This window comes from Carassius gibelio, chromosome A11 (assembly GCF_023724105.1).
Source record: "Carassius gibelio isolate Cgi1373 ecotype wild population from Czech Republic chromosome A11, carGib1.2-hapl.c, whole genome shotgun sequence".
Classification (NCBI taxonomy): domain Eukaryota; kingdom Metazoa; phylum Chordata; class Actinopteri; order Cypriniformes; family Cyprinidae; genus Carassius; species Carassius gibelio.
This window is the reverse complement of record NC_068381.1, coordinates 21,961,879-21,980,713: the sequence shown is the minus strand read 5'-3', so window position 1 is coordinate 21,980,713 and position 18,835 is coordinate 21,961,879. Positions and strand designations below refer to the sequence as shown.

The 18,835-nt window shown below is 39.8% G+C and overlaps 2 protein-coding genes across 2 annotated transcripts; both read left to right on the top strand.

The window, feature by feature from the left end:
* The first annotated feature begins 3,594 nt into the window (after positions 1-3,594).
* On the top strand, positions 3,595-6,874 carry acot8 (acyl-CoA thioesterase 8). Its single transcript, XM_052610460.1, has 6 exons — positions 3,595-3,763; positions 4,506-4,642; positions 4,736-4,961; positions 5,040-5,197; positions 6,155-6,346; positions 6,452-6,874. The coding sequence occupies exons 1-6, from the start codon at positions 3,630-3,632 to the stop codon at positions 6,565-6,567; spliced, it is 963 nt and encodes a 320-aa protein (XP_052466420.1). The 5' UTR covers positions 3,595-3,629; the 3' UTR covers positions 6,568-6,874.
* A 78-nt stretch (positions 6,875-6,952) lies between these two features.
* Positions 6,953-13,858, top strand: LOC128022671 (serine/arginine-rich splicing factor 6). Its single transcript, XM_052610454.1, has 6 exons — positions 6,953-7,175; positions 10,426-10,589; positions 11,920-12,041; positions 12,460-12,662; positions 12,748-12,819; positions 12,901-13,858. The coding sequence occupies exons 1-6, from the start codon at positions 7,069-7,071 to the stop codon at positions 13,355-13,357; spliced, it is 1,125 nt and encodes a 374-aa protein (XP_052466414.1). The 5' UTR covers positions 6,953-7,068; the 3' UTR covers positions 13,358-13,858.
* The last annotated feature ends 4,977 nt before the right edge of the window (positions 13,859-18,835 follow it).

The window sequence follows — 18,835 nt, the reverse complement described above, 5'->3', positions numbered from 1 at the left end:
ACTTACCACACAGCAGCGGTGAGGGAGGAGAGCGGGCGCGCGTGCGCGTGCACGAGCGGGTGCTGAGGGGGAAACGTGCATTTGGTTATTATGAAACATATAGCCTAATTTGTTGTTACTGGATCCTTCGTGAGTTTAAAAGATGAAAGTGAATTTATAATTTCCTACGTCATAGTTGTTATTTTAAACACATTTGTGATTTCTCAGAGGAACTACAGATTCATTAGCCTGTGACGCCCTCCTGTGGGCTCTTTATGATAGAGGCTGATGAGAGGCGAAATACTGTCAGATAGATCAGATCAGACTGACTCACAGCGGTCAACAGTTCCCATCAACACACAGCTAAAAGAGACACTTTTCTTCTGATATTTAGGGTAGACTAGGCTATTTGAAGGTTTTCCCATTAAGTTAAAAACATTTATGTTTGCTGAACATTCAAAACGTCCAGTTTATATATATGTGTGTTGTGTTGTGTGTGTGTGTGTGTGTGTGTGTGTTTCTTATGCGAATGGTATAGAAAACATAAGGAGATTCAATGTTCCATTCTAGAATTTTGCAAATAAGGGAATTATTTTTGAATATTCTCTGAACGTTCTAAAAGCAGATCGTTAAAAAAAAAACGCTAGAAGAATCTCCAACTAAAACATTAAATAATCAAATAAATAAATAACAAAACCTTCCGTGAGCGATGTATAAATAATGTTTTTGTGAACGAACCAGATATCGTTGAACAAATGTTCTATTAATGCTACTGGAACATTTGTTCTTAACTTGCCATCATTTTCCCTGTTACCCAAATAAAACAAATATTAAACACAAACTTACAGCTACATAACAAAACAATAAAACATGTTAAATAAAACATAGCTACATTACATACTATTTCGGGTATTTATAAGATATAAGTTCTGGAGGGAGTGGTCGTGGACTCGTGGAGAAACTTCCAAATATTTGGTATTTCTAGAAAAAAAAAAAAAAAAAAAAAAAAAAAAAAGCCCTGAATGCGCTCTTGACATCCAGACTTACAACTGGGGTCTCATAGAAATTCACTTAAATATAATGTCCACTAAAGAGACAAAAACTCCATAGCTGGGTCTCATGATATTTGGAAAAGATTCAGAAGATTAAAGAAAATCATAAAATGATTGTAGCTTGCATTTGAGCAACAGATGTCCTCAGAGTGCGCTGTTCCGAACACTCGGTTCAATCAGTGAATCATGGTTCAGTTGATTCGAAGATTCCGAAGGATTAATTTCTCCCATTACTAGTGTTATCCAGGGGCGATTCTAGGGTCAGAGCTTTAGGGGTGCTGAGCACCCAATGAGCCCCACTGCTACCACCCACCCTCTTTTCACACAAAAACAAACAATATGTCAACTGTTCTGTCTTTCCATCCCTGGCCTCATCAGCCATAATGGCATACATATTTGCTCCCTTTATCTCAGGCTTGGTGCTCTCTATGTTGCATTCCTTCTGTCTCTTCATTTCTTTCACTAGTCAATTCCCTCTCACCCCTTATGGACTCTCCCTGTTGTTTTCCTCCTCCTTTATTATGAAAAAAATGTGGTGTAAAATAATGTAAAAAAAAAAAAAGTAATATAGGCTACTTAATGCCAATAGGTTTGTATAGGAGTATGAGTAGTTACTGTTTTGCTTGCCACTATTCACTATATGTCAATTTATTGTGGTTGTTTCCTCACCTGGTGCTTCCTGCATGCTCTCCCTTTCCCTTTCTCTTTCGCCATCTCCCTCTCTTTCCCTTGGCACTGACAATCATACACAAATATATTGTAGGCAGGAGAGTTGAGGTCAGTTTGTCATGTCACAAAAATGAGACCATGAGACCATTTGCAGATTTTAATGACATGATCAAAAGGCACACAGAGGCGTGTCATTTTAAATGTCTTTATTATTATGATTATTATTATTATTATTGGGCTTAGAAACTTTTTTAAATGACAAATTCCTTTCACAAGGAAGCTTGTGAGTTTGAAAAAAAATTATAATAATATAAGCAGGGGACCATTGCCTAGATAAGTAATTTGATACAATAACAGCTGGTTTGCATTCTGTTACTTTAGCTTAACACTTTTCAGAGAAAAAAATAAAAAATAAAAAAATAAACAAAAACAAGACAGAGGTCATTATGGACTGTACCTAGTCTCTCACCTGGATCTGTCTTTTTATTTTAAAGAATTTTCGTATGTCCATTGCTCACTGCCAGGCCACAGACACACACACACACACACAGAGAGAGAGAGAGTTATGCTAGGAGTTCAGGAGTTAAGCCTGGTTCAGGTTAAATGTGTGATGAATGAATAAATACAGCAAAAGAAAAACATGAAACTTTCTTTTATTGTCTAGTTTGAAAGTCAACCACAACTGAAAAATAACAGGTATAAGTCTAGGAACTAATAACAATTCATTTAAAAAGCCACAGTGAGTGTTTTCAGTGATACGTCGTTTGTTTTCACTCCAAACGCCTGGGCTTCATGTTTCCATGACGACTGACCAGAAAAGACGCACGTGACGTCACTTTTACATGACTCCCGATTGTTAAAATGAGTATCAAATTAACGATAAACTTTAACAACAGAGACACATGTACGCACTACACAGGTACGCAGTTTATTTGTCGCGCTTCTGTTTTTGTTTCACGCTCTAGCAGTTAATAAACAGAACTGCATGCGTCTTGCGGAAGAACATTGTAACCGGCGTTACTTCTCTCGGTTTATGACTATGGACGAGTCACCCAGGTCCTGTGCTACTCCACAGCGGCGGCGACCCGCCGGACTAAAATAGTCCGAAAATAAATATGTGTACCAACATGGTGATTCAGGATACTGACTCCAGTACTCACCGATATGGTTTCGGAATCGGAACAACTCTAGGTAAAAGGAAAGAAGTGTCAGACACAGCTTTGGAGTAACTTAGTTGCATCACGGGTTCACTCTGCGTGTGTTTCGCGCTGGATGACGGTCGTGCTGAGCGGTGCAGGTACAGAGGAGAAGTAGAAGAAGAGAAGAGGATGACACCATTGCTATGCGGGGATGTTTTCATTTTCCTCCTTAACACATACATTTTAAACCACAAACTACGGAGGATGTTTTGGACATTATTTAACCGTGTAAAAGACGAACAAAAAATTTAGAATAACAAAATTTCTCACTCCAAGTTTTAGGGGTGCTGAGCTCCTTTTTAGGGGTGCTGAAGCACCCCTAAAAAGGGGCTAGCCTCGCCCATCCTTTCCATTTCTATGCACTTATTTAACAATATGCAGCAATATAGACCGAAATATTTCACTACGACATTTAAACAATGTGACACGCCACGCATACTCCAGTGTACCTTTTGGCGTAAATGAATCGTTGAACGGGTTTTGAATCGTTTCCGCCCTCTACGCCTGTGTTGCCAAGTCCGCAGTTTTCCTGTGGAATTGCGATACTTTTACACTGTTGCTGCTGTATGAAGCGTCCCCTTAAGCGTCATATTTATCCTCTGGAATGGAAAATAATTGTTATCTTAAACCTGGACCCCTCGAAACACGATTTGACTAGTTTTTGAGTAGCGTTTGGGAGGGTTTTATTATCAAGCCCTGGCAACCCTGAGTCCACACAGATACAGTAAACATGGCTGAAGGCGGCAGTGAATCTCGAGTTGATATTGTAGCAAACCATGTGTCTAAGTCAGGTGAAGCTGATCTCAGAAGTGTCCTGGTTACAAGTGTCTTGAATTTAGACAAGCTCGACACCGACCTGTACAGGTAAACATATAATGTTATATATCCTGTATTAACACTACAGTACTACAGGACGAGTCATTTCGCTTTGTGTGAATATATACAGGTGCTGGTCATATAATTAGAATATAATCAAAAAGTTGATTTATTTTACTAATTCCGTTCAAAAAGTGAAACTTGTATATTATATTCATTCATTACACACAGGCTGATGTATTTCAAATGTTTGTTTCTTTTAATTTTGATGATTATAACTGACAAACAAGGAAAATCCCAAATTCAGTATTTCAGAAAATTAGAATATTGTGAAAAGGTTCAATATTGAAGACACCTGGTGCCACACTCTAATCAGATAATTAACTCAAAACACCTGGAAAGCCTTTAAATGGTCTCTCAGTCTAGTTCTGTAGGCTACACAATCATGGGGAAGACTGCTGACCTGACAGGTGTCCAAAAGATGGCCATTGACACCTTGTACAAGGAGGGCAAGACACAAAAGGTCATTGCAAAAGAGGCTGGCTGTTCACAGAGCTCTGTGTCCAAGCGCATTAATAGAGAGAAGAAGGGAAGGAAAAGATGTGGTAGAAAAAAGTGTACAAGCAATAGAGATAACTGCACCCTGGAGAGGATTGTGAAACAAAACCCATTCAAAAATGGGTATATATATATAGCATCTTCTAGTATTGAAGGACCTTCCACACTAAAACAAATGATCATTTTCTGTCTCACAAAGTATCATTTTTCTGACAGTTTTTCTGTCTCACAGAGGGACACATCACTGGGTTCCTCGCACGCAACGGCTCTTCGGGGGCCAGATTGTTGGTCAGGCTCTTGTAGCTGCAGCCAATTCTGTCAGTGAGCATCTCTACGCCCATTCACTGCACTGCTACTTTGTGAGAGCAGGTCAACTAACACTTTTTTTCTAATTACATATATGCTGATGCACATGGAAAGTTTGGTTTCCCTTTATTTTGTGAACGTGTGTGTGTGTTTCAGGGGACCCGAAGGTCCCAGTGCTGTACCAGGTGGAGAGGACTCGGGATGGCCGCAGTTTCTGTGTGCGATCTGTCAAAGCCATTCAGCACGGTCAGCCCATTCTGATCTGTCAGGCGTCGTTTCACCTGCAGCAGCCGAGTCCACTGGAGCATCAGTTCATCATGCCCTCGGTCCCTCCGCCGGACACACTGCTCACCGTCGAGGAGCTCATCCAGCACTACCTCAGGTCTCCGTCATCTGCTTGTCCAGTCTGTTATTAACACCTGTTGTCACACTCATGTGGGATTTACGTTTTGTTTTCCAGCGATCCAAACCTGGCAGACAATACGCGACAGGGTTTAAATAAAATCCTTGCTGATGAAGTTCCTATAGAGATCAAGCCAGTCAACCCACCTGATTTCTACAGACGTGTTGCCATGGAACCCAAGAAACTGTTCTGGGTGCGAGCGAGAGGACATATAGGTATAAAACAACACTTCTTTATAGTAAAAAACACCTAACCATGCCACTTGTGATTAATGTCATGTAATTAAGATGCCATCCAAGTAGTTGTGAGGTTAAAAGTAAAAGTGCTAGAGCATTTTTCCTTTTCAGATGGATGAACCTCAAATTATTATTATTATTATTATTATTTTTATTTTTTTTATTTATATTATTCAGGGTTTCCACAGTCAGGAAGAAAAATAACTGAAAATACCAGTAATTCCCTTGAGAAAAAGAGAGCATCATTTAATGTAATTTTATAATTATTTAGGTCGTGTTTGAAATATGGCTAAACAAGCATTTGTGGAAAATTAAAATATATATTTTTTAAAGTAATTTCTATTGAAACGTATATATAATGTACATTTGTAATTATACACTTGTTATGATTATGTTGTAATTTAGCATATTTAACATTTCTCAACAAACGTTACATCAGATAACACACTAGAGGTAAAATTAAGATTATAAACTAATCAACACATCAAAATAAGTGTACTTCAAAGCACAATCAAAACATGATTTAAACTAAATCTTTGATTTTGCCATTAATACAGACTGCACTTTTTAAAAGTGGGCATAATAGTGTCTCTTTAGGTGTACTTAAGTGCCCTTATATATCATTAATACTACAAAATAGAAATACACATTCAATTAAGCACACTTCTTTTTGCTTACCTGGAAAATGTATTTAATTAAACAGAAATCTTGAGGAATCCTCTCATGCATATGCATTTGTTTTGGTTACACTCTGCTCTTATAGATATTATAAATATAGTTTCATAGTTGTGATTACAATCTCTGTAAAAGAAAACTTCATCTCTTTTTTTAACTCCTCGTCTTGTAATCTGAATGTATCCAGGTGTTCAGACTGTAGTGTTTATTTGAGATTTGAGCAGCTGCCTGTGCTGAGGCTGTAGTTGTGTGCTGTTTCAGGGGCCGGTGATATGAAGCTGCACTGCTGCGTGGCAGCGTATGTGTCGGACTACTCCTTCCTGGGGACCGCACTGTTACCTCACCCGCGTCACAGGGCCCAGTTCTCAGCCTCGCTCGATCATGCCATGTGGTTTCACAGCACCTTCAGAGCGGACGAGTGGATGCTCTATGAATGTGAAAGCCCTTGGTCAGGTCAGCAGACGCTTCTGTCCACTCTTCCATGTTTTCATGCTGTATATGTATATGCTGATGATCTGTAGATGTTTCAGTGTTTAACATGGCTGTGTTTCCTGACAGGAGGCAGCAGAGGCTTCGTCCAGGGCCGCTTGTGGAGACAGGATGGCGTTCTCGCAGCTTCCTGTGCACAAGAGGGAGTGATACGAGTGAAGACGCCTCCTCAGAGTAAACTGTAGAGGACTGAAGATAGTAAACATGCCTTACAAAAGTTGCAAGACTGACTTTTTTGTTTCTCATATTACAATGCACAATCAGTGAGGCAGTGTATGCAGTAACAACACAAACCATTTTAAATCCTGTTTAAAAAATGTATATCATAATTGCAGAAGTTTCTTTATAGCGTCTTTATTGTCTTTCTGTGTTAAATTACACTTGAAGTCTTCGAGGACACTAGCTCCGCCGTTAAAGTTCTTAATGTGGACCATTTTTCACAAGTCAAAATTATTTATATTTTGCTTATTATCAATAAACATAACAATCTGAGCTCGTGTTGAACGTCTGCATTCTTTCAGCATCGACACGTCACTGACTGTGCGACTTCTGGAACGTGCTCATTACGCCGGAAGTGACGTCGAGGCGTTCACGTCATAACCGCTAGGTGGCCGTTCGGCGGAGACCGTTAGCGTTTAGGGCTACGAGGCTTCGTGCGTTTTATTGATTTTTACTGAACGGTAACCATGCCGCGAGTGTACATCGGCAGGCTGAGCTATAACGTGCGAGAGAAGGACATACAGAGGTTTTTCAGCGGCTACGGGAAGCTGTCGGAGATCGATCTGAAGAACGGGTGAGTTCACGAGGACGACAGCTTCACGGTTCCGATGCGTTTCATTTAAGAATATGTTGTTTTATGAAGTGTTCGATAGATTGCACTTCATGGACGTGGTTTAAATGCTCAGTTTGTGTGTGTGTGTGTGTGTGTGTGTGTGTGTGTGTGTGTGTGTGTGTGTGTGTGTTGCTGGTCAAGGCTCTGGTCGCGTGCTCAAAATGGCGGATGGTTTGTTGTGCTCCGCGCTTGTGTTTCTTTCATGCAACCAGACGACATTTCCAGAAGCTTCCCAATTGTTTGGCGATTCATGCAGTTTTATTTCTAAGATATTTGGAACCCACTAAAACGAGGGCATTTTGAAACATCTTTGGAATAATACATTAAAGAAAAAGTAAATGCATCAATGTGGCGATGAACACGTTTGATGTGACAAAGAGAAGTAATGCTGGCAGGGTATTTCACAATATAATTTATTATGGGTTGGTTGGTGTCCCTATCTCGCGATCGCCACCCTCCGTGTGTCGGTAGCCCCCGGGATCTCCAGCTCGGTTGTTATCTGGGGCTATCGACACAGGGGTGATCTCATTCGAAAGTGCCCCTCGAGAGGGTTCCTCGAGCTGAAGGGGTCCCTTGAATTTGGTGTGGATCCACTGCACCGTTGAGGAGTGATGGTCGTTCAAAGTTTCAATAGTATCTCGTACTCTTAAGCTTTAAAGGTCCCGTTATTCGCGCTTTTTAAAGCTTTGATTGTGTTTACAGCGTACAATATAACATGTGTTCATGTTTCGCGTGTAAAAAAAAAACACAGTATTTTCACACAATTCATCTATCTGTTTACCGCTGTTTTCACTGTCATAAAAAAGGGCTGATGACTTCCTCGTTCTATAAAGTCCCTCCTTCAGAAATATGTAACGAGTTCTGATTGGGCCAGCGGTTCCTGTGTTGCGATTCGACACCAGCTGAGCGCGCGCTGCCCTCCTGGTAACGTGATTGGGCTAGAACGCATCTGCTGGAGATGTATTTATAATCACAGGAGCGTTTTTACTGACGAGATGCGCATGAAAATCGCATTCGTTTTTTTGCACAGCCCTAACATCTAGTTAACAAAGCTTAACAGTGTTGCGCTTTGTGTAGTAAGATACAGAAGCTGTTAAAGGCACCAACTTAAATAATAAAATACACTTACCGGCTGTGGTCCATAAACAACACCTTCTCCAGACAAAGAGGGAAGTGCTCCATCTTTTAAGAATAATCTTTGTGTGAGTCCGGCATTAAACTGATTGTGATTTAGGAAGTTGTCCTCCGCAACATGTGCTGCACATAGTTTTACATGTGCATTATAATTTTCGGGAACCGAGTTAAACATAAATTGTAACCATTAATCTCCTAGTACAGCGTCCCTGGAAAGGCCAAACAAAGATGATTGGACTCCGGGATGAAAATAACAGCGTTTCGTCGACATGGTGACAAACACAAACGCAGTTCTTCCTCTTCTCCGTCGGAGCGCAACAAGGCCACGCCCCCCTGTTTGTGTATTCATGTGGGCGGAGGTTAGTCAAAAAACTGTTTTAGTGACGTCATTACTGCAGGAACTAGAGGGCTGTAGTCCAAACGGGTCGTTTTTTGTAGGCGAATTCTGTTAAATAAAATATCTCGCTTGGCATTGAACTTTGATGTTTAGAATTTTACAGATATTATTTATACTCTAACAACAACATTACACACTAACTAAAGTTTAAAACATGGGATCAGGAAGAAGGGGACCTTTAAAGCGAACAATGGAGTGCACTCTGCTGGACAAATGTAATCAAACATAATTACACAATTTGCACGCATTTTATCTCCTTTTTGTTATGTAAAAAAAATATATTTATATTTTTTCATATCGGTGGCGCATATGCCTATACCGATATATCTGCTACATGCTCATATCTAGGGCTGAAACGATTCCTCGAGTAACTCGAGTTAATCGATTACAAAAAATGATCGAGGCAAATTCCTCTGCCTCGAAGCCTCTTTTAATTTATTTTAAATCTCACGTCAGGTTCTTTCGCAATGCTTGTGACACAGCGAGTTTACGTCACCCACAAAGCGGAAGGAGACACAAGCGCGGAGTCTGAAATCGCATAATGCAAGGAGTCAGCAGTGTTTTGATTTGAGGGCGCGGACAAACGTAAAGAGAATGTCGTGGTGTGTGTCCAACTGTCCATTGCAAGATAGAGCTCACATTCCACAACTAGGGCCCTATGATTACCGCGATGCAGAAAACGCGGAGGGAATCGCGGAATCCAGTCATAAAAACGGATTTTACAGTTTAACGCGGAATGGCACGGAATTTGCCAGATTTTGAATGAATTAATCAAAAATAGGTCATTGCAGTTACATCAAATCACGATATGGACTAATATCTGTAAATATTAAGCCGGAACAGTCTATTTAAATATCAATCCTGCATGTTCTGCGTGTCTCTGTTAATGAATGGAGCAGAAGTGTGAGTTCCTTTATCACACACACTGAAACGCGCGTGCTGTCTCACTAAATAAGCCAACTGCTCTGACAGTCACTTCATGAGCATTTGACCATTTGATTTGAGAGTAAAACTAGCGTCACATCACACACAGAACTGTAAAGGTAAGTCAAGCCGTCAAAATAAAAGTCTGTTTTTTAAGGTTTAATCACACAACATTTCTTTCATGTTTTATTTTTAATAGTAAATCCCCTTTGTTTACCAAAAAGTTAAGTTTGCTTAATTTTTAATAATTAAAAGATAAATTAAATGAATGTTTTATGTGTTTAATGTTTAATGTGCATCTCAGAAAATGCTTTATTTTAAACCCCAACTGAATGGCACTTAAATGCACTTAATTCATCTGTCAACTTTATTGTCATTGTTCACAGTACAAGTACAGACAGAGAAACAATTGGTAATAATTAAATGTTTATTTTTGATGTATGCATTGCATTTTATGCATTTAAAATGAAAAAAAAATTATAAAAAAGGAAACTTAGTTGTTAATTTTAAGAGACCCAGGAGTCTTATTTTCTCTTGCATAATTAATATTGCACTTTAATTAAGCAAAAACACATTTTATCTGATTACTCGATTAATCGATGGAATTTTTGGTAGAATACTCGATTACTAAAATATTCGATAGCTACAGCCCTACTCATATCGGACGATAAAATCGCCAAACCGATATATCGTTCAGGCTCTATCACTTATACAATGTTGGAGATCTCTGTTAAATAACTCTATGCTTAATTCCAGGTATGGGTTTGTGGAGTTTGAGGACACGAGTGACGCAGACGATGCGGTGTACGAGCTGAACGGTAAAGATCTGTGCGGGGAGCGTGTGATCGTGGAGCACGCCAGAGGACCGCGGCGGGACCGGGATGGATATGGTGGGGGTTATGGGGGCGGCGGCGGGCGCAGTAAGTACACTCCTGTTCATCATTATAACAAACCTTTTCTCCTATTTTTTTTTCCCTCCCTCAGGCACAAAGAAAAAGTGGAGGTGAATAATAAGTGTTTTTTATTATTTCCAGTGGACAGTCCTTTCAAAGCATTAGCTCCTGCATCCAGTGACTAACTACATTTCTCTGTTAAAGTCGACAGCGCCTGTGGTCCGGACCGAAGGGATCTGGGATCTAATGAAATTAGTGAAATGTGACCTTGTTAAATGGGAATCCCTCAAAAGATGCCCCTGCTTTTGTAGTTCTGGCCCGTTTTAAACGCCAAGGGTCATATAAATGTGCAGTATAACTTGAGTACTCTTCAGAAGTCCGGGAGAGTACGACTAAAGATGTTTACATGTCAGATAGCAGGCTGTTTCCTCTCTTTATTGGTCCATCTCTAAATCTATTCTCACTAATAGATTTAGTCATCAGTGTTGTTTTCCTGAAGCCTCGCTGGCATGTAAACAGTGTGACGTGTGACGATGAGATTTTGTGTTTCCATCTGAATTCAACATTAACAAAAGTCCTTGATGTTTCAATTTAAAAGAGTCCGGTGCGGGCTGAGTCCGAGTCCATTGAGGCTAAGATGACTGCCTGTCCCGTTTGGCCTTGGCTTTCACCTTACAATGTGTGTGTGACCTTTGCCCTTTGACCCTTGGCTGACCTAACCGGAAGCCATGATGACAGCTGCCTTTTGCCAATAGACCAGGGTGATGGTGAGGAAACCCATTGGTTTTTATGTTGAACGAAATATTGGTCAGATTAAACGAATGTAGATACCCACTAGTTTTTCATTTGACTTTCTTTATTAAAAAGAGCAATGGGCTTCCCTTGCTACGTGTCTTGTGCTGTCGCTGGTATCACGTCAGCATCTAATATAAGTTTATTTTATTTGTTTTCATGAGGGTATTGTGTGCTCGTTTGCTGTCTTTATAATTGGGGCTCATGTTAAAACCTTGTGTCGCTGGAGAAGTATTCACGTCCAGAGCATTGCTGTTCTTGAGCTGTTGGGTGAAGACCAGCAATGCGACCTTTGACCCTTTCCGAGGGACTGATTGAACAAATCCAGTGCGGTCATATGTCAAGATTTATTTAGTTAGTTTTTAATAAGTCCTGTCAGAGCTCTGTGGTGCTGAGGTCTTGTAGTGTTTATTTGGGGGTGACTTCAGTGGGGTGGGATAGGAAGACTTCATTCTCTCAGTCCTGAACATCATGCGTTATGCAGATGTCTGAAGAGGTTGCCTTGTGTGCGCTTTCTGGATCGCGTCTAATTCTGTACTGAGTGTCTCTTGGCTTTTGTCTGAAGGCAGTAGTGGTTATAGCAGCAGGAGCCGGAGCGGAAGAGAGAAATATGGACCTCCGGTTCGCACCGAGTACCGTCTGATCGTGGAGAACCTGTCCAGTCGCTGCAGCTGGCAGGATCTCAAGGTGAGCCTGCTTTCAAAGGTGTAAAACTCTTCTTTTTGGACTTGATTGAACTGATGTTGTTATGCTCCTGGGAGCCACATTTAAAGGGATAGTTCACCTTCAGTTGCTGCTCCCCATTGACTTTCATATTATGGGAAAAAATCAGTTTGCAAGTCACTGAAGGTCAACTTTCCCTTTAAGTGTCTGGTTCAAATACAAGTTTAATTTTCTGCTAGAGCTTCGAGCTGTTCGTGCTAGTGAATCATTCTCATCTTTGGCAACGATCAATACATTATTGGTCCTTGTGTGGGTTTGTGACAGCAAAAAGAATGTGAATATTAAAAAAAGTAATTAAATAAGAATGGTTTATAGTCTCCATTTATATTTTGGGAAACCTTTTGTGTCTTTAATTGAAAGCCCTGTTGTTTTGTGAGCGTAGGACTTCATGCGTCAGGCTGGAGAGGTGACCTATGCTGACGCCCACAAAGAGCGCACCAATGAGGGCGTCATCGAGTTTCGCTCCTACTCCGATATGAAGAGAGCTGTGGACAAGTTGGATGGCACTGATATCAACGGAAGAAAAATCCGTCTTGTGGAGGACAAACCGAGACGACGTCGCTCCTACTCTAGGAGCAGGTCAAGGTCAGGCCTTCAGTTCTTGGCTTCATCTCACTTGGTCTTTCTTGGGTTTCTGTTGGTCATTTGAATTGGCCGTTTTGTTTTATAGGTCTCGCAGCCGACGCCGTTCTCGCAGCAGGAGTCGCAGGAGTTCACAAAGCCGTTCCAGGTCCAGATCTCGGTAAGATGCTACTTTTTTTTGAGTGTGTGGTTAAAATGTGACTCTGAGGGCTTTTCTAACTAGCTTGTGTGTGTTTTACAGCTCGAGGTCCCGCAGCAAGCACCGCTCTCGGTCCAGGTCTGGTCGCAAGTCACGCTCCAGGTCCAGGAGAAAGTCTCACTCCAAGTCCCCTACAAAGTCCCGCTCCAGGAAGTCAAAGTCCAGTTCCCGCTCGCAGAAGTCACGCAGTCGCTCCACCAGCCCCAAATCCCGCTCTCGCAAGTCTCGCTCCAAGAGCCGCTCCAAAGCCAAGTCCGACAGAGACTCCAGGAGCCGCTCCAAGGAGAAGTCCGTCAGTAAGAGGTCCCGGAGCCGCTCGGCTTCTCCAATGGAGAATGGAAATGGAGAGCGGGCCAAGTCCAGTTCCCGCTCCCCTTCTCCTAAAGAAGACCGGCGTCAGTCCGAGTCGCCCGGCAAGCGTTCGGTGTCTCGCTCTCCTTCACGTTCGAAGTCTCGTTCCCGCTCTCGTTCCCGCTCTCGCTCTGCCTCTCAAGACTAGTGCAGGAACGCGTCATGCACAGTTCAGTGTTAACCCATCATTCACAGCCTGTGAACATTCACCTAATGCAGCCCAGTGTAGTACTGATAATGAGACGTGTCAAATTAGAATTGGTTTTCCTTTTTGACATTACTTCTAATATTTTGTGTTTGTGTAAGCATCGCTCAGGCTGTTGGTTGTGTTGACCTGCTTTGGTATGGGGCGTCTTTTAAAGGTTGGGGAGGGGTGTAACATTGCGTTATAACTGATAGAATGCCTTCTTTTGCAGCTGTCTTTCTGTGAAGTTAAGAAGGGATAGTTGAGCGGTTGGCTATGAAAACGCTTGTGTATAGTCCGTCATAACTGTCTCTTGCTGATATTTTTCCTGAAAGCTTTTTGTTTCTTTTTTTTATATATATATTACAAAGTTGAATACATCACTCCCAGTGTGATTTCTGTGATTGGTCTAATGGGTTTTTGAATGTTTTCCAATGTTTTTAGTTAAATAAACATTGAATTGTTTTGCTGTGTTGCTGCTGTTTTCTTTGCCCAGATGTGAGTAGATATTGACCATATATGAAGACTACTGCTGCTTCTTCCTCACATTTGTCACACTTGTAGTATATTGTGCTCCAGTAGGAACATATTTCCTCTCTGCTGCCCCTCTGGAGACCAGTGTTTGAGAATCCACAGTCCATTCATCATTATAACACCAGTAGAGGCTTGAAGCAGTCCATGTCTAGTGCAGCTTTCCATTTCCACCTTTCATTCCATTCTAATGATTGTGTGGCCTGTTGAGCCGTGCTTCAGAGCTTACGTCACTAGCGATTTAAATTGTCTAAACGTCCTTATGTACTCCTTAAGCCTGGAATTGCTAATACTGCTAAATTTGCCTGCCTTTCTCTCTCGAAGGCTACAAAGGAGTCAAGGACAATAATAATAGCAAGGGACGATCTAGCCAGAGGACACCCGTTGAAATCATTGAGGAAACGAGAGCTCAACGGATCTCTTTTGAGAGTTTAATGAGAGTATCTCAGCAAGCAATAGAAGCAAATCCCGGTTGTCTCTTCTGTGGCTGTTCTGATTTCCCAGAAGCCCCTCAATTACTTCACCCATCCTCAACCGAGCATTCTTCCTTTACACACCCTCCTCTCTTCCTCCTGAAAGGATGTTGTTGTGTTAACTATTCAGTTCATTCGATTGTGTATTTGGAGCATTGTTCCACTTGTGTTTTAAACACTTACAATTGTCGTCATTATTAAATCTAGTTGTGTCTTCATATATTTGCAGTTATTGTCTGTTTTGCTGTTTGATAAATGACCCATAACACTACCTGTGTGTAAACGTGTGATCCATGTGATGGTCAACATCTCTAGTACAGTGATTACTCCTGAATCCACTGCTGCTTGAAGAACGGTTCACAGAGACACTACTGCAACACTGCATTCAATGAGGAACATTTGAGAAAGCACATCAACAAGAACAATGACATAAAGGAACTGACGTTATCAACCTGGTACAACACACACGTTTCATTCTAAGAATAATTACCCTAGTGGTCCGTGGTGCAATTGCAGGGGGTCCGTGGGATACACAAATATAAATAACATTTTTAAATAACACTTTATCTGATCTAATATTGACAACAATATCGTCAAAAAAAAGCAGGTTCAAGTTGAAGTTACTGTGCATTAAGTGTTAGATGCATTTTCATATTTGGGTCATTCTACAGAAACGTCCACATTTGGTATGGCAAGATCTCTTAAAATTGATTTATTTTTCTAACATTTAAACTTAGACCACATTATTAGATTACCCTTTGACTTTATGAGTACACATAAATTACAGCTTAATGATTTTTTATTTTTTGTGTGCATGTATTTAAAGACCGCATACACCATTTTTTTGTCACTGGTGTTACCTTACTTCTTTAGCGATATTAAAGGTGTTATGAAATATTTTTTACTTTTTTTTTTCAGCACATGCAGTCAGAGGTACAGAAAATTTATGATGATCTAACTAATACGGTGATTATGTTTTATTTATTTTAATCAGGTTTGTTAAAAGTGTGACTGAATGATGTTAGTTCAATTGCACAACCATGTATTTGCTATAACAATGAAAATATTTGAAAAAAAGGTTTTAAACAAGCAATAATACAATCATTTAAAGCTTAACTCTTAATTGCAGCAGAATTCAATTAATTTAAAATGATCATTATGCCACATATGACAGATTTTATTTAATGTGAAAGAAAAAAAAACAGTAACACCAGTGACACAACAAATCACCAGTGACATACATAACATATACAAATGACTCATTTCATAAGAACTGAAATCAGAGTTAGAAAAATATTATAGACAACATTTTAACTTCATTTCTTCACCATTTCATATCTTCGTTTCTAACCGATGATCTTGTCTTTCAGTTTCTCTATTTCCCTTTGTGCATCTCTCCTACGTTGTCGAGTGAGTGAGAGAGAGTGTGTGTGTGTGTGTGTGTGTGAGATAGTGAGAGAGAGAGAGTGCTCTTGTTTCTGTGTCATATCAGGACACAACTCTGTATAATGACATGGGTATGACACAGGTATTACAAGGAGAGGGTGACTTATGAGGACATAACCCTTGTCCCTATTTTTCAAAATGCATATAAATCATACAGAATGAGATTTTTTGAGAAAGTAAAAATGCACAAAGTTTCCTGTGAGGGTTAGGGTTAGGTGTAGGGTTGGTGAAGGGACATAGAATATACAGTTTCTACAGTATAAAAACCATTACACCTATGGGATGAACATACTTTTCAAAAAAACAAACGTGTGTGTGTTTGTGTGTGTGTGTGTGAGAGAGAGAGAGAGAGAGAGAGAGAGAGAGTGTGTGTGTGTGAGAGAGAGAGAGAGTGAGTATGAGTGTGTGTGAGAGAGTGTGTGTGTGTGTGTGAGAGAGAGAGAGAAAGAGAGAGAGAGAGAGAGAGAGAGAGAGAGAGAGTGTTTGTGTGTGAGTGTGTATGTGGAGGTACTGAATGCTATGCACTTTTATATCTCTTTTACCATTTATTTCGCTCATATCTCTTCTCCCTTTCACTCAAATCACTTACTCTCTTTCTTTTTTGTGTGTCAATGTCACGGACATAGCTCTGTTTCCTTTTCTGCAAATACTCTGCTCTGCGTTCAGGATCAGCATCCCTACGCTTTCTGTATAGTCGCTGTTTCTCAGCAGCGCTCAGTTTAGCCATACCCTCAATTTAGAAATACATGACCAAAGGAGGATTAACAATGACAAAGAAAAGTTAGAATCATAATTTTAGTGCTATTTTATGCAAAATAACTAAATGAATAGCTTTGAACAAAGTTTATCTATAAAAGGGAGTCACTGGTGTTACTGATCTTCACTGGTGTTACCCATAAGGAAGGTGACACCAGTGACAGTAACACCAGTGACAATTTTCATGAAAACTGCATTTTACAAAATGGCTGCTGCAAGGTATCAAACCACATGTTGTCAATCATGGTGTACTCACTAAATTAAGTAGTTTAATCCATTTGTATTCTAGTTTTTTACAATGCCCAAACAATAAAAGAGGTCATACCAGTGACTTCAACTAAAAGCTTCATATGAAATCATGAGATAAATTAGAAGATTTCTGATAATTGAAAAGAGACAGTGGACTTACCAATGGCTTCTCTTCATAGATCTCCAGAAAATTGGAAGAAGGAAGTCGAGCGATGTCATCAGCGTGATTGTTATTTCAAAATAAGAGCTTTTTTGTTAAACGGTAACACCAGTGACACAACTCCAGGGGACCACTACTTTCTTTATATAATTTATAATATTTATTTAGCATTTTGTTTTTTAATGTAATTTATATCATATATTTGATAGTTATGGACACATGGTTGTATTTTAAATGGAAGAAAACACTGTTTTTGACCTCAAAATAAAGCATTTTCCCTCTGTACATGACTGTGGGGACGAGCACTTCTGTGGTGCTTGGAATTCTAATTAATTAATAAAAATCAAATATTGCCACATTGATGGCTCAAGAAAGTGTAATTGTTCAAATAACATATTGTTTCATTTTAAAATATAAAAAAATTGTAAACCTAAAGTGTTTTTCAAGTGTAATATTTCTGTAAAGGCTAGGGACAGAAAAATGGACATTTCCGTAGAATGACCCATTTGCCGCCATTTTTAATCATTCCCGGGAACAGCTTGTTGAACGATGTTATTGTATTTGATGACTGTGTAATTGTAATGCAAATGAAGAAAGAAAAAAAATTTAGTTGGCAACACCAGAATGCAAAATTTTATTGGTGACAAACCAGTCCAAATTTCACATTTAAAATGGAATGAATAACTTTACATTCAGATGGACCTTTATTAATGTACATAAATTAATATACAATTGAAAGTCGAGGCAATGAAGCATTACTGTTACTTTTTTTTTATTATGTTGTTATGATACTGAACAGTAACAAAAGCAACACAAAGGTATTTTTATGTAAATCCAAGTTAAATTCAGTTACAACAAATGGAAGTCAAATGTGTAAATACTGTTTTATATAATGAAACATGTTTCACAAGTCAATGTTATCGTGTTTGATGATTATGTAATTTTAACGCAAATGAAAAAAAGGTATTATTAATAAAGTATACAATTATTTGGACCCAATTAAATACTAATTGTGATGGGAATGGAAAATAGTGTCTGGATAATGGGAGTGGTATGGTGCAGTGGGGCGGGGGCTGGAGGGGAGGGGGTAGAACGGGGGTCCACTAGGATGGTTAGGTATATGATAAGGGTCCGGTGCTCAAAAAAGTTTGAGAACCACTGCCCTATAGTGTGTGTGAGCATATCTGTAACGGTTGTGAACACTTCCAGTTTCCCTATCCTCGGGATGAGTAAAAGCTCTCATGATGTACCCATGATGCCGTCAATGCCACACATCGCCCTGAAGGCAGCAGAGGTCGACGTCTTTCACACTCGGTGAACCAGCTGACAAAAGATGGTTCTCAACACTTCAACCACACATCTGTAAAATAGGATACAACCGATTACAATAGAATAGCACTGGAAATATATACGTTTTTATGAGCATTACACAATCCATTATCAATTGGGATATTTCAAACTGTTTATTCTTCACGGCAGACTGTTAATCTGTTTTATAGAAGCAATCTAACACCTAAACTTTCTACCTGTGTGCAGATGATTGGGACAAACTGAACTGGTCTGAGATTTCTGAACAGCTATTCTGGTTTGCCAGACTGAAAGACTTGAATGACTTTCATTGATAAGCATACGAATGAACACACAAAATAAAATAAAAAAGACTCCAGAGAGCCCGATTTCATATTAACACTGAACCTCTGTGAGCTCAAAGTCTAGTGTGATGCAGCTTTAGGATTCTGGTAGTGAGTTTTGCATGGACAAACGGCACTCACATTTCCTTCATAAAGTTTTCTAAGTGAATATATTTGAAAATGTAATTTATTCCTG